Genomic DNA, 23885 nt, shown 5'->3' with positions numbered 1-23885 from the left:
CCCCCCCTTCTCCAGAGCCTGGGATTGCCCCCACCCGCAAAACCCGTGTTGAACGTGGGGAACTTCTGATGTGGGTCGATGGGGGGAAAGAGGTTGGGGGGGTCTCTGAGTCCTGGCAGCATCTGCTCGCCCGGTTCATCCCCCCCCTGCGCCCCCCTTTCTCCAGATCCTGGGATTGCCCCCAGCCCCGAAACCCGTGTTGAACGTGGGGAAATCCTGATGTGGGTCGGGCGGGGGGGGAGAAAGAGGGGTGTGTGTGTGTGGGGGGGGGTGTCTCTGAGTCCTGGCAGCATCTGCTCGCCCACCCCCCCCCGAGCTTGCCTTCTTGTCCCCTCCCCCACACCCAAACCCCTCCCGCTGGGCGGGGCCGGGATGCAAATGAGGCCGGTGGGGGGGGGTCGCCGGGCATCCCGAAGCGCTCCGTGGCTGCATCCCGTGGCGCTCGGTGGGCGCCCCCGGCCCAGCGCCGAGCCCGCCGGAGCCCGCCATGCAGATCTCCATCGCCTGCACCGAGCAGAACCTGCGGAGCCGCAGCGCCGAGGAGCGGCTGGGCGGGGGAGGGGGCGGCGGGCGGGCAGCGGGCGGGGGTCCCGGCCAGGGCAGCAACGGGGCCTTCCAGCCCCCGGGCAAGGGGACCCGGCTGGCGGGGGGCGGCCGGGGGCCCGGGCAGACCCTGCCCCCCCAGCTCGCCTTCCTCCTGCGGGAGTCCACCGGGCGAGCCACCGGCATGAACTACCGGTAAGCCGGCTGGGGGAGGGAGGGAGGGGGGGAGGGGTTCGGCTCTCCCCCAGGGATGCCGGACTACAAAGCCCATCGGCCGCAGGGGACGTGAGGAGCGGCCCGGGAGGCTGAAGGTGGGAGTCTGTGCTTGTGTGGGGGGGGGCGGGCCAGGGGGGCCGATGACGGCTGGGCAGCGCCCCTCCCCAAGGGATGCCGGACTACACGTCCCATCGGCCGCACTGGAAGGTGGGCTGAAGGTTGCGCGGTCTAAGGGGCGGGGGAGGAGCGGTGAAGGGAGGGTGAAGTGAGAGGAGGGTTTGCTGGACTACAGATCCCATCGGCTGCGGAGTACCGTTGCTGAAAGTTGCAGTCTAAGGTGTGTGTGTGTAGGGGGGGTTTGATACTAGAGGGACGGATAGAGCAGGTGCCGGACTACAAATCCCATCGACCGCACAGGACTGGTGGGTGGTGCTGAAGACTGTGCAGTCTAAAGCGCGGGGTAAGAGCGGATTGCGGGGTAGGGGGAATGGAGCTGGGAGGTGGCATGGCTCCCAGGAACGCCGGACTACAGATCCCATGGGCCGCCTACTACTTGCCGAGCTGGCTGGTGATGCTGAACGTTGTACTGTCTAAGGTGCGAGGGGGGGAGGGGTTGGCGGAGTGGGAGCCGTGCAGCTGGCATCATTCCCTAGGGAAGCCGGACTACATATCCCATCGGCCACCGACTACCTGCCAAGCCGGCTGGCGGTGCTGCTGAACTTTGCAATCTGAGGTTTGGGGAAGGGGGCTGATTACGGGAAAGGGGGGGAGTTAGAGCCGCGGAGCACCAGTCCCCCGGGGATGCCGCACTACAAATCCCATCAGCCACACAGGCTGAAGGTTGCAGTCTAAGGTGGGGGGGGTGTCCCGTTCCTGGTGGGCCAGAGGGAGGATGGGATGGGTTGGGAGGAGGGACCAACATCAGTGGAAGAAGATTGGGGGGGGTGCAGGGCAGTGTTCCAGATGATCGGATTTTTTGGGACACTTTGTCAGCAGGGAAAAGGGGGGGGTCTCCCTTGTCGGAGGGGGGGTGACGGGAGGGATGGAAACGGCTCCTTATTTTTTTGCCAATTGGGGGGGGTTGTTTTTGATGGAGTGACAGCCCAGATTCTGGGATTCTTTCTTCCTAGAATAGGAGCAGTTACAGTAAAAAAAGTGGGGGGGGGTTTCTGAACCCCTAAAACAATTTTGTAAAAAAACCAGATTCACAGTGGAATCCTCCTGGATCCAAGCGGGCAGATCCTGAAGGAGCCGATGTGGATATTTAGGAAAGAGATGAAAACATTCTCCATTAGTCCCAAAGGGTTCGTGCAACACCCCCCCCCCAAAAAAAATAACCCCCCCACATTCCTCCCCGTTTCCCCCCAATCCTTACATTTCCAAAAACATCTCAACTTCCCTGCTTCATTTTTGCCGTTTTAATTAAAGTTAGTTGAGGGGATTTGGGGGGGGCTGAACCCTAAAGTTAATTGATTCGTTCCAAGAAGGCAAAGAAAAAAAATGGGGTTCCTGCAGAGGGGGGAGGGGGAAAGAATGATTCGAGATTTGGGGTTCCCCTGAAAAAAAGGGGGCCTGGGGGGGAAAAACCCCACACATTTCCCTAAAGAGATGTGACTTGGGACGGCTAGTGTGTAAAACCCACTTTCTCCAGCCTGGCCAGGTGTGAAATCCAGGTGTGCTGGGTTTCAACTCTCCCCTGCCCTGTGCAGAATGTGTGTGTGTGTGTGTGTCTGTGTGTGTGTGTGAAAGTGTCCAAGTTTGCATTCTGCTACGTTCCGGGGCCCCTCGGAGGAAAGATACCCCTTTTGCAAAACACCCCCGTGCCCCAAAGAATATTTCTAAGGCAGCTTTGCCGAGTGCAAAGCTCCTGACTTTGGGCTGAGATTGTGTGGCTGTAGGTTTGTGGGGGGGAGTTGCAAGTGGCGAAAACGGGGGTGAGGAGGAGAGGCGGTTGGCATGCAGTGTGGGGGAAGAGCGGGTGATGGGCGCCTCTGAAGGGGATTAAGTGACAGGCGGCATCCTGCCAGGGCAGAATTGGGGGGGAGGGGGGAATCAGGCCTGGTGGACGGTGGGGGCTGGCCAGCCGCCCAGATCATGGTCGGGTCTGGCTAGCTTCCAAACCACCATCCCTCCCAAGTTTATCCTAATTGCTGCTGGCGCATCCATCTGGGAACCTGGCCAGGCGGCAGATTAAAACCGCTGTTGACAAACTTTCAACAGGGGTCACGTTGGGCTCTGGGGTGCCTAGCTGTGTGTGTGTGTGTGTGTGTTTGTGTGTGTGTGTGTGTGTGTGGGAATGCAAGACCCATGTCCAGCAGTGGGGCAGATGAAGGTCACTTACAGAACGTGCTGTCGAGATTCGATTGCTGTCCTGCAGGAGGTTGAGACTCAACTGTGCCCACTGCAGATCCCGGTCTTGTTTCTGTTAAAGACGGAAGGAACAAAAAAAAATGTGGTTTATTGTTGGGGGACGCGTGGCCCACTTTTAAATCTCGGGCAGCGATATATAAAGGATTTGGGCGCGACGCCACTAAAAAGCATTGAAAATAGCTGCCCACGGAAGGAAGCCGGTGGGGTTCGTGGCCTGTTTTTCTTCCCGGCAATTAGAAGCTGGAGGGAAGCGCCAGACGCAAACCAGGATCTATTTTTAACTTTGTTACTGCTCAGAATAGTGACTCCCGAATAAAACGGTGAGAGTCGCCCTGGGCACTAAGCAGGGAGGAACGGGGCCCAGAAGGAGCAGCCAAAGCCTTTTGATGCGTGCTGAAAACTTGGGAGGAATGCGCAAAGGTGAATTGAGAAGTTCCGGGTACCGTTCTATTCCTGGTTTGTCCATCCCCAAAGCAGCAAACGAACGGAAGCGCAGCTGCCCAGCCCTTGAATGTGTTCTGCCCTGGACCTCCCTTCTAAATTGGGTGGACTACAACTCCCAGCATGCTGGGCAGCCCCAGAACAATGTTGCGTACTGTCTGGAGGGCGGCACACTGTACTTCAAAGGAAGCTGACACGAAACGCCGTTGTTGTGTTGGTGGAGAAAACCTCGCCCAGGAAAACGGGCACCTTGCACAGGTAGTCCTCGACCTAGTGGACAATCACTTAAATAGGAGCCAGCCGTGTGCTGCAGCTGCCAAAAGAGCCAACACAGTGCTAGGCTGCATTAACAGAGGGATAGAATCAAGATCACGTGGAGTGTTAATACCACTTTACAATGCCTTGGTAAGGCCACACCTGGAATACGGCATCCAGTTTTGGTCACCACAATGTAGAAAAGATGTTGAGACTCTAGAAAGGGTACAGAGAAGAGCAACACAGAGGATCAGGGGACGGGAGGCTAAAAGATACGAGGAGCGGTTGCTGGAATTGGGTATGTGTAGTTTCATGAAGAGAAGGGTGAGGGGTGACATGATAGCAGTGTTCCAATATCTCAGGGGCTGCCCCAAAGAAGAGGGAGTCAAGCTAGTCTCCAAAGCGCCTGAAGGCAGGACAAGAAGAGAAGCAACCTAGAACTAAGGAGAAACTTCCTGACAGTGAGAACATTTAACCAGTGGAACAACCTGCCTCCAGAAGCTGTGAATGCTCCAACACTGGAAGTTTTTAAGAAGAGACTGGACAGCCATTTGCCTGAAATGGTATAAGGTTTCCTGCCTGAGCAGGGGGTTGGACTAGATGACCTCCAAGGTCCCTTCCAACTCTTATTATTATTGTTATTATTGTTATTATTGTTATTGTTACTTACAACGGTTCGCTTAGCGACTGTTCAAAGTTACAACGGCACTGGAAAAAGCAACTTGCGATTTTTTTTCACACTTAAGACTGTTTGCGGCGTCCCCCTGGTCACCTGATCAAAATTCAGTCGCTGGTCAACTGACACGTATTTATGACGCTTGCAGCGTCCCGGGGTCACGTGATCCCCTTTTTGTGACCGACGAGCAAAGTCGGTGGGGAAAGCAGGATTCACTTAACAACGTTGTCACTCACTGAACAACTGCAGGGATTTGCTTAACAAAGAGGTCACCAACCTTTGTCGGTTGGCGGACCGGAGGAAAAGGCAGAGGGAAGCATTTTACATGCATGCGTGCGCATGCGTGCACACGGGACCGTGAGCACGCACACACCACAAACAGGGTGGGGCTAATGCCTGCGTGATACTAGCCCTGCCCCATTCTTGCCTGGCGCAGTGTCTTGTTTCTGCACCCCGTGGCATGGTGGTGCCTGTTTTTGCACCTTGCAGCGCGGTGGCAGACCGTTTCTGTGCCCGCGGTGTGGTGGCACCCTATTTTTGCGTCCTGCAGCGCGGTGGTGTCCATTTTTGTGCCTTGAAGCATGACAGCGGCCCAGTTTTGCACGCTGAGGCATCGTGGCAGCTTCCCATTTTCGCACCCTGAGGTGCGGCGGCATCCCATTTTCATGCCCTGAAGCACAGCAGCGGCCCGTTTTTGCGCCCCGTGGTGCGGTGTCCTGTTTTTGTGTCCCGCGGCCCCAGCGCTAGCGCAAGCGAGAGGGTCTGTGCGCACATACACACTACCAGGCCACGGCCCACAGGTTGGGGATCTCGGTCTTAACAGAGGTGCCGAGAAAGGCCGTAAAAATGGGACCAAATTCACTTAACGAATGACGCCCTTAGCGAGAGAAATTGTGGTCGCAAGTCGAGGACTACCTCTAATGGCAGGTGTGAGCCATTTTGGGAGGACAGGAAGAGCTGTGGACGAGGCAACTGGCAAGCAAGAGGCAGCTAAGCCCACAGAAGGAAGGGGAACATGGGAAGAAGCGTTTCAGAAGACACCCTCCCTAGTTTCCTGCACTGTAAAGGCGGGGGGGGGGAAGAGATGCACTTTTAGCTTGCAAGATTCGGCTAGTGTTACCTTACAACAAAGTAGGATTTGCTCGCCGGGGCGCCCTTGCTGACCTCACTCTTGCACGTCTGAAAGTGTGCCTTTCCCCCCCCCTGTCAGTTTTCCAACTAGGGAGGGTCTCTTCTTTACCATGTCCACTCTCCTCCTGGGGGCTCGGATGCCTCTTATCCGCCTGTTGCCTCGTCCGCAGCTCTTCTTCCTGTCTGCCAAGGCTACTTGCTCAGACCCTGACAGACCGCCATTGCCGGCTTGTTTCACCTTCCCGTTTCTTCCCATTGCAGGAATCTCGGGAAATCCGGTCTGCGAGTCTCTTGTCTCGGCCTCGGTGAGTTCCGGAGGTTGGTAGAAAACATGAGCTGGGTGGGGCTTCGGGGGGGAGCGCAGAATACTTCTGAAGGGTGGGGGGGGGTTCTCCCTCAGTTTGGGGAATCTTCCTTGGGTGTGCTTGTCACTTCATCCGTCACCAACCGGTTTCCTGGTCCACCACGGAGATGTGTAAAAGAGTCTGTTCCCAGACTTGTTTAGGAGACTATAAGGTAAATCAGTCTCCAATCTTGGCCACTTTAAGACTTGTGGACTTCAACTCCCAGAATTCCCCAGCCAGCATGGCTGGCTGGGGGAATTCTGGGAGTTGAAGTCCACAGGTCTTAAAAGTGGCCAAGGTTGGAGAGCCCTGATGTAAATAAAAGCGGAAATCTTCCCCATTATCAGTGAAAAGACTGACTTGATTCCCCATTTTAGAGGAGGACAGTTAGAAAGAGAATCAAGAATTCTCCATCTAAGTCTACTCAAGCTAGGAACTGAAGGTAACTTTGCGCGGTCGCTAAATGAACGGTCGCAAGGCAAGGACTACCCGTAGCTTGTTTTCTGGAATTCTCCTTCCTTCCTTCTCAACCAATTTCTTTACTTACTGGTTCAATTTATTTGCCACCTATCTCGCCAATTCTAGGCAGCTTACAATAAAAAGGAAGAAAACGGGAGGAGGGTAACCGGAGCAGAAGCAAACTAGAACAAGAAAGTCAGCAATAAAAAAAGGAAAGTGATGAGAATAATCGATCAATCAGTAATAATAAGAAAGCAATCTCTCTAGGGTATCCTGCTGAGGACCCAGATTGTTGGGGGCAATAAGCTGACTTTGTAATAATGCCGTTTGGGGGGGGGGCGAAAGCCCTAATAAGCAGGCATATACATAGAATGAAGGCTACTGCTAAGCACATTGGATTTGTGCTTCTTAGATTGTAAGCTGCCCTGAGTCTACGGAGAAGGGCGGGATATAAATGGGATTTTTTTAAAAAAGGGTCACTTTTAATCTCTTTTAATGAATACTTAACCAGTGGAACAGCTTCCCACCAGACATTGTGGGTGTTCCACCACTGGAGATTTTCTAGAATAAAATAGGAATAGGAATAGGAATAGGAATAGGAATAGAATAGAATAATAAAATATAGAATAGAATAGAAATTAGAATAGAAAATAAAATAGAATAGAACAGAATATAGAATAGAATAGAAAGAATAGAATATAAAATAGAATAGAATAGAATAGAATAGAATAGAATAGAATAGAAATAGGAATAGAATAGAATAGAATAGAATAGAATAGAATAGAATAGAATAGAATAGAATAGAATAGAATAGAATAGAATAGAATAAGAATAGAATAGAATATAGAATGGAATAGAATAGAATAGAAGAATAGAATAGAATGCAGAATAAAATGCAGAATAGAATAGAATAGAAATATTAATAGAATATAGAATGGAATAGCATAGAATAGAATTAGAATAGAATAGAATAGAATAGAATAGAATAGAAATATTAATAGAATAGAATATAGAATGGAATAGCATAGAATAGAATAGAATAGAATAGAATAGAATAGAATAGAATAGAATAGAATAGAAATAGAATAAGAATAGAATAGAATAGAATATAGAATGGAATAGAATAGAATAGAATAGGATAGGATGCAGAATAAAATGCAGAATAGACTGGACAATCATTTGCTCAGAACGGGATGGGGTCTCATGCTTGAACAGGGGTTGGGCTAGAAGACCTCCCAGGTCCCTCCCAACCCTTCCATTCTCTTGTCTTTGGCTCTAGGCGGCTTAAGAGCAGCCTGGCAGATCCGTAGGCAGGGGAAGGACCACCTGGCACCCACTTCAAAAATCTCTTTTCCCTTGTAGGTACCTGGGTGACATTTGGGTCCCAGATCTCAGATGAGGTAAGTCTCCAACTTTGCCCATTTCATGACGGTAGAGCAGGGGTCTTCCGACTGGGCCCTTTGATGACTTCCTGGACTTCAATTCCCAGAATTCCTCAGCCAGGCAGCGCCTGGCTGAGGAATTCTGGGAGTTGAAGTCCACAAGTCACCAATGGGCCCAGTCTGAAGACCCCTGGTTTAGATGGACCTCAGCTTCCTCTCCAAGTCTCAACCTTGAAAAGTCACCCCCTCCCTAGGACGTGCACACAAAGACACAAACACAAAAGTGTGTGTCCCTAAAATCCAAAATAGCGACAGACGTTCTTAAAGTCTTTCCCCCCACACTCCCCTTCCCAACACCCGTTAAGTGTTTGCGGGCACATTTTCCTATCTCTGTTCAAGAAATGTTTTTGCTGGGGTGGGGGTGGGGGACAGCGAAGCCTCTCAAATAAAATAAAAAAGACCCCTCCTCTTTTCTTAAAAACAACCCCCCCTTTTTTTTCTCTCTCTCTTCCTGCTTCTAGGTGGCTGAGAGCGTGCTCACCATCGCTTACGAAAACGGGGTCAACCTCTTTGACACGGCCGAAGTCTACGCCTCTGGCAAGTAAGTTGGGCTGTTGCAGGGGCAGGAGAGAAAAGAGGTGTGGGGGGGGGCAGGATGCAGAGCTGCATCTGCATCACCTGGGCCGGGAAGAAATTCAACAGGCAGAGGAGAGTCTCTCTCTCTCCCTTTGGCCTTTGAATCGGGAGATTAGATGGGTAGTAAGACTGGCCTGCTTCTCGCCCAGCAAGGGGGAAGGGTTGGACTAGAGGACCTCTGAGGTTCCCTTCCGGCACTAGGCCTCTGTGTGGTATGTTCTCTCCTGATCCAGAAGGGAAAAGGAATATTTCTCCGTTTCCAAAAGGATCCGAATTGTCTCTAGGCACTGACCTGCCGTTGCTGAGGCTTCCTTTACTTTAGTTGATAATCATAATAATCAAACATAATAATCATAATAAAACAGAAATAACAGAATAATAGAGCTGGAAGGGACCTGGGAGGTCTTCTAGTCCAACCCCACACTCAAGCAGGAGACCCTTAGAGAATCATGGAATATCAGAGCTGGAAGGGACCTTGGAGGTCATCTAGTCCAACCCCACACTCAGGCAGGAAACCCTATAGTACCATTTCAGACAAATGGCTGTCCGGTTTCTCCTTAAAACCTTCCAGTGTTGGAGCATTCACCGCTTCTGGAGGCAGGTGGTTCCACTGGTTAATTTATTTATTTTATTTATTTATTAAATTTGTATACCGCCCTTCTCCCGAAGGACTCAGGGTGGTGAACAGGGCAATTGTTCTCGCTGTTAGGAAATTTCTGACAGTTGAGGTGCCACAGCCCCACAAGGCGTTCCGAGCGCCACCCAGCCCTAAGCTAATCTGACTTTTCCTTCTGTCCCTCCCTTCCCAACTCTCTCCCCCAGCATATAAATTTAATAATCAAAATAAAAATATAAAAAACCTTTCAACTTTCTGTAGCTATTCTGGAGGTTAGGGGAGATCTATCAAATACCGCCACCGCCCGCCCCCCACCCCCCCATTTCACAGGCTGTCCAGTTCCGCAGGTATTGTGCATGGAAGGAAAAAAAGGTGCTTTTTCCATGCTCAGGAACTCTCTTGTATACTGCGCACAGAGGGAAAAACATGCATTTTCCGTGCTCTTGGGCAATTTGCAGGGGGGGAAAGGTGCTTTTTCCATGCTCAGAAGCCCTCTTCTCTTTAATGGCTCTGTTCTAGGCCAGACGCTGCTTCGGCACTGCCGGAGCCATCCTTGTTTTCCAGAGATTGCCCTGCCTGGGTTTTTTCCTTGCGTGTCACTTTGTAAGCCAAGCATTGGCTCGGAGCGTCTCCCTCTGCAAAGGGCCAGCTTCAGAATCGGTGACACGATTCTGTCAGTCTGGATTTGGGGATCGGTCCAAACGAAGGCTCTGTGTGTATGTGTGTGCGTGCGTGCGCAGAGAGAGAGAGAGAGAGAGAGAATAAGAGAGAGAGAGAGAGAGAGAGAGAATAAGAGAGAGAAAGCAAACAAGCACCGCAACAACAACCAGACAGACAGGACCTTTGCACAATCCCTAGCTCACAGGGCCTGCACAGAGAGCACCAAGGACCCCACAGTCCTCCTCCTCCTCCTCCTCCTGCTGTCTCCACAATCCTCCTTCCCTTCTAGCACTGATGATGTTACCTAGTTGGGTCATGAAACATCTGCAAGGAAACCGTCCAGCTCAGAGAGCACCAAGGACCCCACAGTCCGTCCTTCCTTCCTTCCTTCCTTCCTTCCTTCCTTCCTTCCTTCCTTCCTTCCTTCCTTCCTTCCTTCCTTCCTTCCTTCCCTTTCCTTCTAGCACTGATGATGTTCCCTAGTTGGGTCATGAAACGTCTGCAAGGAAACCGTCCAGCTCAGAGAGCACCAAGGACCCCACAGTCCTTCCTTCCTTCCTTCCTTCCTTCCTTCCTTCCTTCCTTCCTTCCTTCCTTCCTTCCTTCCTTCCTTCCTTCCCTTTCCTTCTAGCACTGATGATGTTCCCTAGTTGGGTCATGAAACGTCTGCAAGGAAACCGTCCAGCTCAGAGAGCACCAAGGACCCCACAGTCCGTCCTTCCTTCCTTCCTTCCTTCCTTCCTTCCTTCCTTCCTTCCTTCCTTCCTTCCTTCCTTCCTTCTAGCACTGATGATGTTCCCTAGTTGGGTCATGAAACGTCTGCAAGGAAACCGTCCAGCTCAGAGAGCACCAAGGACCCCACAGTCCTTCCTTCCTTCCTTCCTTCCTTCCTTCCTTCCTTCCTTCCTTCCTTCCTTCCTTCCTTCCTTCCTTCCTTCCTTCCTTCCTGCACTGATGATGTTCCCTAGTTGGGTCATGAAACGTCTGCAAGGAAACCGTCCAGCTCAGAGAGCACCAAGGACCCCACAGTCCTTCCTTCCTTCCTTCCTTCCTTCCTTCCTTCCTTCCTTCCTTCCTTCCTTCCTTCCTTCCTTCCTTCCTTCCTTCCTTCCTTCCTTCCTTCCTTCCTTCCTTCTAGCACTGATGATGTTCCCTAGTTGGGTCATGAAACGTCTGCAAGGAAACCGCCCAGCTCAGAGGGCACCAAGGACCCCGCAGTCATCCTCCTCCTCCTCCTCCCGAAGCCCCCCTCCCTTCTAGCACCAATGACTTTATGCCATTTTTAAGCGAACGCCAGAGTTGTTAAGCGAAAGTGGTGGTCACTAAGTGAATCCATTGTACCTAACGGGTGGGGGGGGGTTTGCTGGAAAGGGGAACTAAATGACAGAAACTTGGGGGGGGGGAAACATATAAAAAGGTGAAGTCCACACACCTTCAATTTGCCAAGTGGACAAACATCAGTCTAGCCCCTCGGTCCATCAGATGAAGTGAGCGATAGTTGATGAAAGTTTCTGCCTTTTAATAAGATGTATTAATTAGAGGGACTGGTTCTTTTTCTTTCTTTCCTTCCTTCCTTCCTTCCTTCCTCCCTTCCTCTCCCTTCTATTCCTCTTTTCCTTCCTTCCTCCATCCCTCCTTCCCTGCCTCCTTCCCTTTATCATCCCTGTTTTTTATTCCCCCCTCCCTTCTCTTTTCTATTTCCTTCCCCTCTTCCTTTCCTCTTTTCTCTCTCTCCTCCCTTCTTTCTCTTCCATTCTTTTTCCCAGAGCAGAAAAAACCTTGGGGAACATCTTGAAGAGCAAAGGATGGAGGTAAGGCCCAAACCTTTCCTGGAAGGGCAGAGGGGGAGGGGCTGTGAGGTCATTGGAGGGGGCGGAGTCACAGCCTCCGGATCCCTGGATAATCGAGGAGGGGGTCCCCAAGGGGAGACGCCCCCCTTCCTTTTTCCTAAAGCTTCAATGAAAGCTTGCACCTTTTGGCAAAATTGCATCCCGGTAGTCCTCGCCTTACGGCCGCCATTCAGCCCGACACTGATGTCAGTAAGCGAGACATTTGTGAAGGGAGTTTGGCTCCCACTCTACCACCTGCGGTTGTTAAGCGAGCGACACAGTCGTTCGGCGGATCCGGCTTCCCCCCCCCTTGGCTCTGCTCGTCAGACGGTCGCAAAAGGGGATCACGTCACAAGTACAGGCCAGTTGCCAAGCCTCTGAATTTTGGTCACGTGACCACGGGGATGCTGCAACGGTCGTTAAGCGTGATAATCAGTCCTAAGTCCCCCTTCTCCCCCCCCCAGTGGTGGTGGAACTTTGAACGGCCGCTAATGAAACCGTTGTAAGCCGAGGACTGCCCTGGGTTTATCGACGGGTTGGATGTCTCGTGGGCCGCTGTCCGCTCATTTCGCCCCTTTGACTTCTTTGCAGGCGTTCCAGCTACGTGGTCACCACCAAAATTTACTGGGGAGGCCAGTAAGTGCTTTCGGGGGACTACAAGTGCCATCCTCCCCAGCGGTGGGACGGTGGCAGTGCGACGGGGGGGGATGCATATGCTGCTTATGGATAGGACCACGGCTTTTATTATGAAGTTGTGAGCCCCCCCAAAGTATTTTTCGGGGGGCACCCCCGAAAGATCTAAGTGCCCCTTGGGGATTGGGGGTGCAGGGCTGGCAGCTGGCCCCAGATGTGACCTCCCTCCCTCTTTTTCCCTTTCTTTCTTCAAAGGGCTGAGACCGAAAGAGGCTTATCCCGGAAACACATCATTGAGGGTGAGGGGGGGCGAAGGGGGGGCTGGGGCCGGGGATGGAGGGCTGACCCCCCCATGGGAGCTGAGTCTGGAGGGAGAGGGGAGGGGGGCCAATTCATGGGAAGGGGAATAAGCTTTAAGTAGCAGAGTAGGAAGACAGGAAAAGGAGGGAGGGAGGGAGGGAGGGAAGGAAGGAAGGAAGGAAGGAAGGAAGGAAGGAAGGAAGGAAGGAAGGAAGGAAGGAAGGAAGGAAGGAAGGAAAAGAAATAGGGAAAGGAAGGGAGGGAAGGAAAGGAAGGAAGGAAAAGATAAAAAGGAAGGAGGGAAGGAAGGAAGGAAGGAAGGAAGGAAGGAAGGAAGGAAGGAAGGAAGGAAGGAAGGAAGGAAGGAAAGAAATAGGGAAAGGAAGGGAGGGAAGGAAAGGAAGGAAGGAAAAGATAAAAAGGAAGGAGGGAAGGAAGGAAGGAAGGAAGGAAGGAAGGAAGGAAGGAAGGAAGGGAGGGAGGGAGGGAGGAAAAGATAGAAGGAAGAAAGGAAGGAAAAGAAAAATAGAAGGGAGAGGAAAGAAGGAAGGAAGGAAGGAAAAGATAGAGAAGGGAGGGAGGAAGGAAGGAAGGAAGGGAGGAAAAGATAGGGAAAGGAAGGAATGAAAAGATAGGGAAAGGAAGGGAGGGAGGGAAGGAGAGGAAGGAAGGAAAAGATAGAAGGGAAGGAAGGAAGGAAAAGAGAAATAGAAGGGAGAGGAAGGAAGGATGGATTTAAGTATGGAAGAGTGGGTGGGTGGAAAGGTGAATGGAGCGATGAACAGAGGAAAGACGGAGGGCTAGAAGGAAAGAAGGATGGATGGATGGGTAGGTGGAAAAGTGAATGGATAGATGGAAGGACGGGCTCCAAGCTCCACCGTCCCGGAGGGCGTCTCCCAGCTCCCATCATCCCCAGCCTAGAGGCCGCGCTCCCCAATTGGGGGCTTCTAATTCCAACATTTCTTCTCCCCCCCCCCCAGGGCTAAAAGGGTCCCTGCAGAGGCTCCAGCTGGGATATGTCGACATCGTCTTCGCTAACCGGATGGACTCTAACAGCCCCATGGAAGGTGGGTGGGTCCCTCTTTTCTGGTCTTCTCCCCCCCCGAACTCAAACTTTAGGGGTCCGGATTAAGGGACCCCCCCACCCCCAAATTCCCCACCTCCTTTTGAGTAAGGGCTGTCTCCTGTGTCTACCCTGGCCAGAACGCCATTCTGCCGCTTCCCAGGGTATTTCCACCCCAATTTTTTGAAAAAGATTTCATAGTACAGGGTTTAGTTTAATATTTTTTAAATTGGGTTTTAACTTTTGTATAGTTGTTTTTTAACTCCCTGTAAACCGCCCTGAGTCCTCAGGGAAAGGGCGGTATATAAATGCAATAAATAATAATAATAATAATAATAATAATAATAATAATAATAATAATAATAATAATAATAATAATAATAATAATAATTGTCTCTCCGGGAAAACAACACAAACACACAGACGCGCTATCGTTCCTCCATCCATGCGGCACGCTTCAGATCTTCCGCAGAGGCACGGCTTAAATTTTTTTTTTTTGCAGGGTGTAGTTTAAAAAAAAAGAAAGAAAGAAAGTCAAGATGGCGGCCAGGGCAGTACAATCAAAGCTTGGATTGCAATTCCAAGGCAGCCATCTTGACTTCTTTGACCAGGTCTTGCAGATCCCCCTCGTCTGTCTCCGCTACGCCCTTTTCTTTCAAGAGAAAAACAGCCAGGAAAGAAAGAAGAAATAGGAAGGCAGAGAACATAGTTTGCAAATGGAGGAGGAGGAGGAGGAGGAGGAGGAGGAGGAGGGGAGGAGGAGGAGGAGGAGAGGAAAAGGAAAGGGGAAGGGGAAGGGGAAGAAGAAGAAGGGGAAGGAGAAGAAGAAAGAAGGAGAAGAAGAAGAGGAAAACAGGCTAGATCTGTGACTTGTGACCGTTCCTCGCACTTACGACCATCCCCATGTCATCAAAATTCGGGTGCTTGGAAACCAGCAGGTCTATACGCTTAAATCACCCTTTATGACCTTCCCGGCTGGCTTTCGACCGGCATAGTCAATGGGGGAGGCCAGATTTGCTTAACGACCGCGTGAGTCACTTCACCATTGCCGTGACTTGCTGAACGACCAAAAGCGGAAATGGTCAGAAAAAACAGGCACGACTCTCTTTTAAGAACCGCAGTTGGGCTCTGCTCTTGCTGAGACATCCCTCTGTTCACACACACACACATTTTTTTTTTCCAGGTAGGGTGTGCGGGGAGGGGGGAGGGAGCGGTCCCAGGAGCCTGTATGACAACCCCCCCCCAAAAAAAGTTGTCCAGTCTTGTCTTTGCAAACTCCAGCCCATCTCACTGCTTCTCTCCTTCGTGCAGAGGGTGACCTGAACTTCCGAGTGTTCTTGCTGGAAGGTACTAAAGATTGCCCCTTCCCCAATCTCCTGCACCCCCTCTTGTCCCTGGCACCCCGAACCTCTCAAGCCTTAAAAAAAAAACACCTACAACGTAAGGTGTATAGGCCAGTCTTTTTTTTTTCGAGCCCCGTCCCTTTAAGACGGGTGGACTTCAACTCCCAGAATTCCACGGCCAGCAAGGGAACAAAAAGACACAAGGTGCACGTGTTATTGCAAAATAAAATAAAATGAAATAAAATCAAAGCACAAGGGACTTAAAAACCAGGTGGGGAAAAAAATGCAATGGTGGGGGGCGGAGGCGGGGAGAAAAAAAAATAGCAGAAAGGCTAAGTAAAGATCCGTGCAGAAAGGCTTCAGAGGGATCTGCTACTTTTTCCTCTCGTCTCGAACCCAGGACCTCCTCCTGCTGTCCCATCGTAGCCTCCTAAATTGTAGCCAGTCCGTTTTGAATCCCTTCACTCGGCGGTTCTCAAACTTGGGAAACGTTCAAGGCGGGTGGACTCAAATCCCAGAATTCCCCAACCAGCCAGCCATGAATGAATGAATGAATGAATGGCTAAGGAATTCTGGGAGTTGAAGTCCACCCGTCTTAAAAGTTATCCAGTCTTGAGAAATACTTTTTTTTTAAATCTTCTGCATGTCTTCCCAAGAAGTAAACTCTGTTGATTTCACTGGAGTTTACTTCCCACTTACTCATCTAGGTTTAATCCCGCTGTGCTTCTGTGTAGGCAGCAGATGTGTGTAGGTGTAGCGCAAGCTTTGTGGCAACCCCCACCTTCTGAAGTTGTGTGTGAGTTGTGCTGCCAACTACACCGCAGACTCCCGCCTAGCTGCTTTTTCATCCTGTCGGCCACTATTTAAATATCCAGAAATCCCGACCGACAACACTTTGTTCTATCTGGGAAGTACCTCGTTGAGAAATAAGCAATTAATAAGTAGGAAAAATAAATAAAATATACCCTTGAATTTTAGGGCTAAAATCAAGCTGCGATGAGAGACAAGGAGGCCTAAATGCCAATCTTCGGGTGCCTGGGTTGTGTTTTGTTTTTTTTAATAATAAATTCACCCACATTTTGCATTTTGGGGGAAAGAGAGGACAGCCAAAGCTGCCTCGATGTTCTTTGGGAAGATTTCTTTGGAAAATATTTCACGCTTCCTTGATTTCTCTTAAGGAAAAATGACTTAAAAAGGGATGGCGGTTACTTTCTTTATGAACAGTAATTTTTTTTAAAAAAAACCAACACCTCTAGCCCGTTTTGCATTAGGTGATGCCAAATTGGAAATATAAGGTGGCAACGAAGAATTGGTTTCATGTCTCGGACTGGCTTGGCCGTTTCTTTTTTGCCCAAGTTGTGGTTTGTTGAATCAACCACGACGTTTGGGTTCCATTCACCAAAACGGTTTATGCATAAATATACTGTCTGCGGGCATCTTCTGGCGCTGGTTTAACGGAGAGACATGGGCAAAACTCTTCCAATTTCCCAGAAAGGATTTGAATTTCCTGTTCAGATTGATCCCAAAAATGTAAAGATGGAGGTTTGAGCTGTGCAATTGTGATCACGTGAAGTGATGGTGTAGGTTCTCTTGCTTGAGCAGGGGGCTGGACTAGAAGACCTCCAAGGTCCCTTCCAACTTGGATATTCTGTCAAGGTGACGTTCTGCATCAAGCTACTGGCCTTCGTTCCCTTTTCCTGCCCTGAACCTGTTTTTTCTGCGTACGGAAGACTCTCCATCTTTGAAATGTCGGAAGACTCTCCATCTTTGAAATGTGAGGGAGAAACGAAGGGAAAAAAAGGGACTTTGGTGCTCATCTCTTTGATATTTTCGTTCTTCCCGCCAGAGATCGTCCGGGCTATGACTTACGTGATCAACCAAGGCATGGCCATGTACTGGGGCACTTCTCGCTGGAGCGCCATGGAGATTATGGTAAAATCTTTGGGGCGGGGCGGTAAAGGTACGTTCCTCTCTCTTTTTTTTTTCTCCCCCCCCAATCTCTTCTTCCTTTCCCCTCTTTCTTCTCTACAACGTAGGAAGCCTACTCAGTCGCCCGGCAGTTCAACCTCATCCCTCCCGTGTGCGAACAAGCGGAATATCATATGTTCCAGAGGGAAAAGGTGGAGACGCAGCTTCCAGAGTTGTATCACAAGATCGGTAAGAAGGAAGGGGGGGTTGGGGAGGAGGAGGGGAGGGGTCCTCCCCCCTTATTTCCCCCTCCTGCATGATAAGGCTCTTCCTCCTCCTCCTCCCTGTCTGTTCATTGCAACCCTGCTTTGACCCAGATGAATGGGTCCATGACCTTGGCAACTTGAAGACGGGCGGGCTTCAACTCCCAGGATATTCTGGGATTTGAAGCCCGCCCGTCTTCAAATTGTCAAGAGTTGGGAAGACGTTGACCTTGACGAACACCAAAGAAGACCTTGGTTGTGTCTTTGGGTTGGGTTTTTTTTTCCAATCGGGGTGCCCTCCCTAGGAAACAAACCACGATTCCAAAGCATTGCACATTGCAGAATTGAAAGTGGCTTATTAGCCCAAGGTTAATGGGCTAATCGCTCCGCTGGCTGGTGCTTGAAGGAGGTCCCAATAAGCCTGCCAGGTGAAGCCTGTGATACCTGAAGATTCAGTGGGAGGAAGAGGAAGGCCTGTAGTCCCTCCTGACCCCAACTGCCCCATTTACCTTCTTCAGGAGTAGGAGCCATCACCTGGTCTCCACTGGCCTGTGGCCTCATCACGGGAAAATACGAGGAGCGAGTGCCGGAAAACTGTCGGGCGTCCATGAAGGTAGGATCCCAACCGTTCTTGACGGCCGAAAGGTAACACACTCACTCACTTCCAGGTGGGCTTTTCGAGTCCTCCCCAGCTTGGTGGGCTTCCAGGCCCAGGAACTCCTTGCTGGGAATTTGTGGGACCAAAGGCTGCCTTCCTTCTGTAGGTATGGAGATTTCTCCACATCATCCTCTATCGTTTTATCGAAGTATCAAATACCAAGGAAAACAAAACGTAGGAAATTGGGGGAAGGAAAAAAGGGAGGGGGAGGGGGGAAAGAAAATAACGAGGGACAAGGGGGGAGGAAAAAAAACGCGTTGGCTTTTCCAACTCTTTTGAAGCACAGTACAAGATAAGCACAATACGGCTTCAGCTTCTCACTTTTACATGCTAGTACAAAGGGACGCGGTGGCTCAGTGGGTTAGGACGCTGAGCTTGTCGATCAGAAGGTCGGCAGTTTGGCGGGTCGAATCCCGAGTGCCGCATAACAGAGCGAGCGCCTGTTACTCGTCCCAGCTTCTGCCAACCTAGCAGTTCGAAAGCACGTAAAAATGCAAGTAGAAAAATAGGGACCGCTCCGGTGGGAAGGTAACAGCGTTCCGTGCGCCTTTGGCGTCTAGTCATGCCGGCCACACAACCATGGAGACGTCCTCGGACAAGCGCTGGCTCTTCGGCTTTGAAACGGAGACGAGCACCGGCCCCTAGAGTCGGAAGCGACTAGCACGCACGTGCGGGGGAACCTTTATCTTTTTACAGAGGTCCCCAAGCTTTTTGTGCCCGCGGCCCGGAGGGAAAGGAAGCAGCTGGGAAAGTTACGTGTGCACGCGTGCGAATGGTGTCTGCGCAGGCGCTAGCTGCCGCCACTACCATCTGCGTGCAGGCGCAAACGGGCCACGCAACCCCCACGTGTGCTAGCGGCCCCATTTGCACAGGCACTAGCCACCGCCGCTAGCCCCGGGGCGTATGTGCAAGCGAGTCCGCGGGCGCTAGCGTGAGTCGGGGTGAGTGCGCGCATATTTAGGCCATGGCCCAGTAGCGGGCTGCGGCCCATAGGTTGGGGACCCCTGCGTTAGCACAGAACTAGCCATTTCTATAAGAACAAATCTTTCTCATCGGCAAAACCAAAATCCAAGTTTTGTTTTGTTTTTTTCCTTCCCGAGCACAAAATCCAGAAGCGGCGTCCAAACAAAGAAAATAATTAAATATATTCTCCTCTTTGAGTCAGACAGACCCATTTAAGCATTTCTGCTTTATCTTCCTTGCTGTGGAAACAATACCTATATTTCCATTTGCACTCAATTTTTATCAACTATCGCTGTCTATATCAGGGCTCTTCAACCTTGGCAACGGTGTTTTTTTGCCGGCCAGGTTTCCTGTTTTACCGCTAAGGCTTCCCAACAGAATTGTTTTCTCCGGCAAATTCCCCCCTTACTTAAAACGGCCAAAGTAAGGGAGATGCCTTCAAGTAACTATCCTCGACTTGGGGCCTTCAAACTTTCGGGATTCGTCCTTCATGCGTGGAGGAAGGCACCACGTTGGAGAAGGTGGCGTTGTCTGGGCGAAATTCTTAGAAATGTTGATCTGCTGTCTGCAAATTTTTATTTTGTTCTGGGTTCTAAACGTCCTTTTGAGTTTTTCTCCGCAAAACCCAAGGAGTTGTATCCTCAGGCTGAGCCCTCGATGCTTCGTCCTTGCCGTGAGCTTCGCGTCATGACAAACATATATTTTTTTATAAAGTCTTATTTTTTAAAAAAAACAGAATTCAATAGCAACCATTCAACAAAAATGTATTGAGTGTCTTGTTCACTAACACAAATTAAATTCCGAACCCCTCAATCTTTCTTCTAGCCATTGATAAAAGAGGTCCCAAATTTGAAAATGTTCTGAAGAGACTGGACAGCCATTTGTCTGAAATGGTATAGGGTTTCCTGCCTTAGCAGGGGGTTGGACTAGATGACCTCCAAGGTCCCTTCCAACTTATTATTATTCTCTTTTTCTTTCAACCTTAAAGGAAGTCTGTCCGTTTCTGCACAGACTGGTGTTTTTTTTAAAAAAAATATTTCTTCTTCTTCTGGGGGTGGGGTGTGTTTCTTCGTTCTTCCGGGATTGCGCAAACGTGATTCTTGCCGCTGTTGCCGCATGTAAAATCGAGCGTGTACTTTGCTTGTCACGTTTTTCTGGCATTATACCAAGCCAAAAAATAAAAAATAAAAATGACATTTGGATCCAGCACTGAGGCGTAACCGCCTCTTAAGCTCTCCTTCCCCCTGCCCCAGATTCTGACTTCAGCCGAGGCTTGGTCCCATCTCCCCCAAGTCTCAGAATTAACTCATCCACACCGGAGATCCTTTTAATCTCCAAAAGGGACGGTGGGAACGTTGTGCTCCAAACAGACGCACCGTTGGCTGGGCTGAGGCTCACGGCTTGCCGGTCCATGGGGACCCTTCGTGACGGTCTGGCCTTCTCCTTCTCCTCCTCCTCCTCCTCCTCCTCTTTCAGGGCTACCACTGGCTGAAGGAGAAGATGCAGAGCGAAGATGGGAAGAAGCAGCAAAGCAAGGTGAAAGCCCTCCGGCCCATCGCTGAGCGCCTGGGGTGCACGGTGGCGCAGCTGGCCATTGGTGAGGACGCTGGAGGATGGGTGTAGGTGTCTCTGTGTGCGTGCCTTTTTCTAACAAGGCCCCAAGGCAGGCAGTTGGGGAAATCAGGCACAGTTTCAGCCTCTTCGAGATGAACAGAACAGAACAGAACATACAAATAAAGAATAGAATAGAATAGAACATAGGAAAATTGAATGGAATGGAATATAGGAATAAAGAATAGACTAGACCAGGGGTAGGCAACCTCGGCTCTTTTATGACTCGTGGACTTCAACTCCCAGAATTCCTGAGCCAGCCAAGCTGGCTCAGGAATTCTGGGAGTTGAAGTCCACGAGTCATAAAAGATCCGAGGTTGCCTACCCATGGACTAGACTAAAGGGACGTGGTGGCTCAGTGGGTTAGGACGCTGAGCTTGTCGATCAGAAGGTCGGCAGTTTGGCGGGTCGAATCCCGAGTGCCGCGTAGCAGAGTGAGCGCCTGTTACTCGTCCCAGCTTCTGCCAACCTAGCAGTTCGAAAGCACGTAAAAATGCAAGTAGAAAAATAGGGACCACTACGGTGGGAAGGTAACAGCGTTCCGTGAGCCTTTAGCGTCCAGTCATGCCGGCCACATGACCACGGAGACGTCCTCGGACAAGCGCCGGCTCTTCGGCTTTGAAATGGAGATGAGCACCGGCCCCTAGAGTCGGAAACGACTAGCACGCATGTGCGGGGGAACCTTTACCTTTAGACTAGAACAGAATGAAATAGAAAATAAGAGAATAGAGAATAAAATAGAATAGAATAACATAGTTTGAAGGGGCCTTAGAGAGTCCCATGTCCGTTCCGAGGAGTCCCTTAAGGATTTTGGCTGCTGTTGAAAAGCTAAGGAGAAATTTCCTGACAGGGAGGAACAATTGACCGGTGGAACGACTTGCCACCAGAAGTCGTGGGTGCCCCATCCCCGGAGTTTTTTTAAGAAGAGGCTGGAGAACCGTTTATCTGAAATGGTATAAGGTCTCCCGCTTGACCGGGGGTGGTGGGAGTGGACTAGAGGACCTCCAAGGTCCCTTCCAACTCTTGTTAGTCGGTTAAAGCAAGACTTGGGCATTTGAACAAGAGACCACCAGGAAAAGCCACAGCTCTCGTTGAGACCGGGGAAGCTGGAAAAGAGGCGAGACGAGTGATTCCAAAGAACAGATCGGACAAAGGAAGGGGTGAACAGATGTGGTTACATCACAATTTTTTTTTTTTTTGGTTTCTGATGCTTTAGCTGGGACCCTTTTGGGCTGAGAAATCAGCTCAGCCTCTGGAGCAGATTCACAGCCAGGAGGGCCCTGCGGAACGGTGTCTCTGAATGCACCGAGAGGGAATGATCACACCCACACCCACACGCAAACACTAATTTTAGAAGGCTGGGGAGGAGACGCTAAGCTTGTTCCTTTCTGACCTATTTCGGGGATTCCTCTTTCCCCAAAGCCTGGTGTCTCCGCTCGGAAGGGGTCAGTTCCGTGCTCCTGGGGGTCTCCAGCGCCGAGCAGCTGATTGAGAACCTGGGATCCATTCAGGTGAGGAGGAGGAGGAGGAGGAGGGGGCCAGAGATCTGGGGATCGGCGGGGGAGGGGGGCTGCGTTTCACTCCGTAAAGGTAGGGGGCTGCTGGTGGGGGAAGTCCCTCCCCTTGCTCTCCATGTTCTAGATCAGGGGTCTTCCAGCTTGGCCCTTTGGTGGCTGGTGGCCTTCAACTCCCAGAATTCCTCAGCCAGCGTGAGGGAACTATGGCTCCCTTCATGACTCGTGGCCTTCAACTCCCAGAATTCCTCAGCCAGCGTGAGGGAACTGTGACCCTTTGATGACTTGTGGACTTCAACTCCCAGAATTCCTCAGCCAGCGTGAGGGAACTGTGACCCTTTGATGACTTGTGGACTTCAACTCCCAGAATTCCTCAGCCAGCGTGAGGGAACTGTGACCCTTTGATGACTTGTGGACTTCAACTCCCAGAATTCCTCAGCCAGCGTGAGGGAACTGTGACCCTTTTGTGACTTGTGGACTTCAACTCCCAGAATTCCTCAGCCAGCGTGAGGGAACTATGACCCTTTTGTGACTTGTGGACTTCAACTCCCAGAATTCCTCAGCCAGCGTGAGGGAACTATGGCTCCCTTCATGACTCGTGGACTTCAACTCCCAGAATTCCTCAGCCAGCGTGAGGGAACTATGTCCCTTTTATGACTTGTGGACTTCAACTCCCAGAATTCCTCAGCCAGCGTGAGAAAACTGTGACCCTTTTGTGACTTGTGGACTTCAACTCCCAGAATTCCTCAGCCAGCATGAGAAAACTGTGACCCTTTGATGACTTGTGGACTTCAACTCCCAGAATTCCTCAGCCAGTGTGAGGGAACTGTGACCCTTTGATGACTTGTGGCCTTCAACTCCCAGAATTCCTCAGCCAGCGTGAGGGAACTGTGACCCTTTGGTGCCTTGTGGCCTTCAAATCCCAGAATTCCTCAGCCGGGAATGCCGGCTGAGGAATTCTGGGAGTTGAAGGCCACAAGTCACCAAAGGGCTGAGCTTGAAGACTTCAGCTCCCAGAATTCCTCAGACCCCTCTTCTAGATCCACCCGAAGTTTTTCCCACCACGCAAGGTGATTGGCACGAAGGCAGGCAAATAGGCTGAAAGCACTCAAGCCTCCAGCCGTCCCTGGACCCCCCCGCAAACACCCCTTAGAGAAAATCAAGTTTTAAGGCCGGGGGGGGGCTGCAACCCAGGGGCTTCTGGGAGGATGCCCTTCCCCAAAAGATGCTCTTTTGAGCCCGCTCGGCCCACCTGGCCATTTTGTGATCGTTTTAGGAGACCCTGCCTCAAATCAACCGAGAAGGCAGCTGTAACAATACAGATGTGGCGTTGGGGGGGGGCCTGCGGCAAAGTTTTATTTTTTTTTTAACCCCCTCCCTCTTCGCGCTGCCCCCTCCCCTTTCTCCCCCTACAGGTCCTAAGCCAGCTGACCCCTCAAGTCGTCCAGGAAATAGACGCGGTTCTGGGCAACAAGCCCAACGCCAAGAAGGAGTCCCGGGCTTAGGGCTGGCCTGGCCCCACCAGAGACTGCCTCCCACCTCCTGCTCCTCCGAAGACCCCCGTTTCCCCCCGCCCGCCTCCCACCAGCTGCTGCCTTCTCGAGGGCGGGGGGGGCAAGAGGAGCCCGCTTTTTGCGCATGAACCAAATATCCGTATTCTTCCAAGGCCAGAGACGTGGAAGGTCTCGTCCTGCCCCGTGGCAGCTGCTTGAGGAGTCTCGAGTTCAAAATCTACGGCATGAGCAATCGCGCTTGGCAGGGTCGGCCCGCTGCCTTGAGCCGGCTGGGCTGCTGGACCCCATTTCCGGATGGTGGTGGCGTGGGGGGGTGGGGGGGGGAGGCCACGACTGGCTCTCTCCAGTGGGACAGGCAGCTGTTGGAAGTTGGGTGCAGAAATAAGCACAATCTCAGTCTAAGAGTACCTCAAGTTTGTCTGGGTGTAAGATAACCTCGATTTAACCGTAAGCCTCTGTCCCTTGTGGGGGGGGGGTCCTGCCCCGCACCCCGTTTCTCCCTGGATTCTTTTTCCCTTGGAGGCCGTGGCACGTGGCGAGCCGTTTCCCCCAATCCG

General features: G+C 51.2%; 1 protein-coding gene across 1 annotated transcript; it reads left to right on the top strand.

Moving 5' to 3' along the window:
* Window positions 1-487: 487 nt before the first annotated feature.
* On the top strand, window positions 488-23885 carry LOC308678529 (voltage-gated potassium channel subunit beta-3-like; the record flags this gene model as incomplete). Its single annotated transcript, XM_081345759.1, has 14 exons — window positions 488-738; window positions 5894-5937; window positions 7798-7835; window positions 8339-8418; window positions 11496-11540; window positions 12150-12194; window positions 12447-12490; window positions 13472-13558; window positions 16744-16829; window positions 16934-17054; window positions 17587-17681; window positions 20166-20286; window positions 21723-21811; window positions 23230-23885. The coding sequence occupies 14 exons, from the start codon at window positions 488-490 to the stop codon at window positions 23317-23319; spliced, it is 1236 nt and encodes a 411-aa protein (XP_081201885.1). The 3' UTR covers window positions 23320-23885.

Source organism: Vipera berus (assembly GCF_964194415.1).
Source record: "Vipera berus genome assembly, chromosome: Z".
In the NCBI taxonomy this organism is placed as follows: domain Eukaryota; kingdom Metazoa; phylum Chordata; class Lepidosauria; order Squamata; family Viperidae; genus Vipera; species Vipera berus.
The sequence above is the reverse complement of the archived record's forward strand: the minus strand, read 5'-3'. Positions and strand labels throughout refer to the sequence as shown.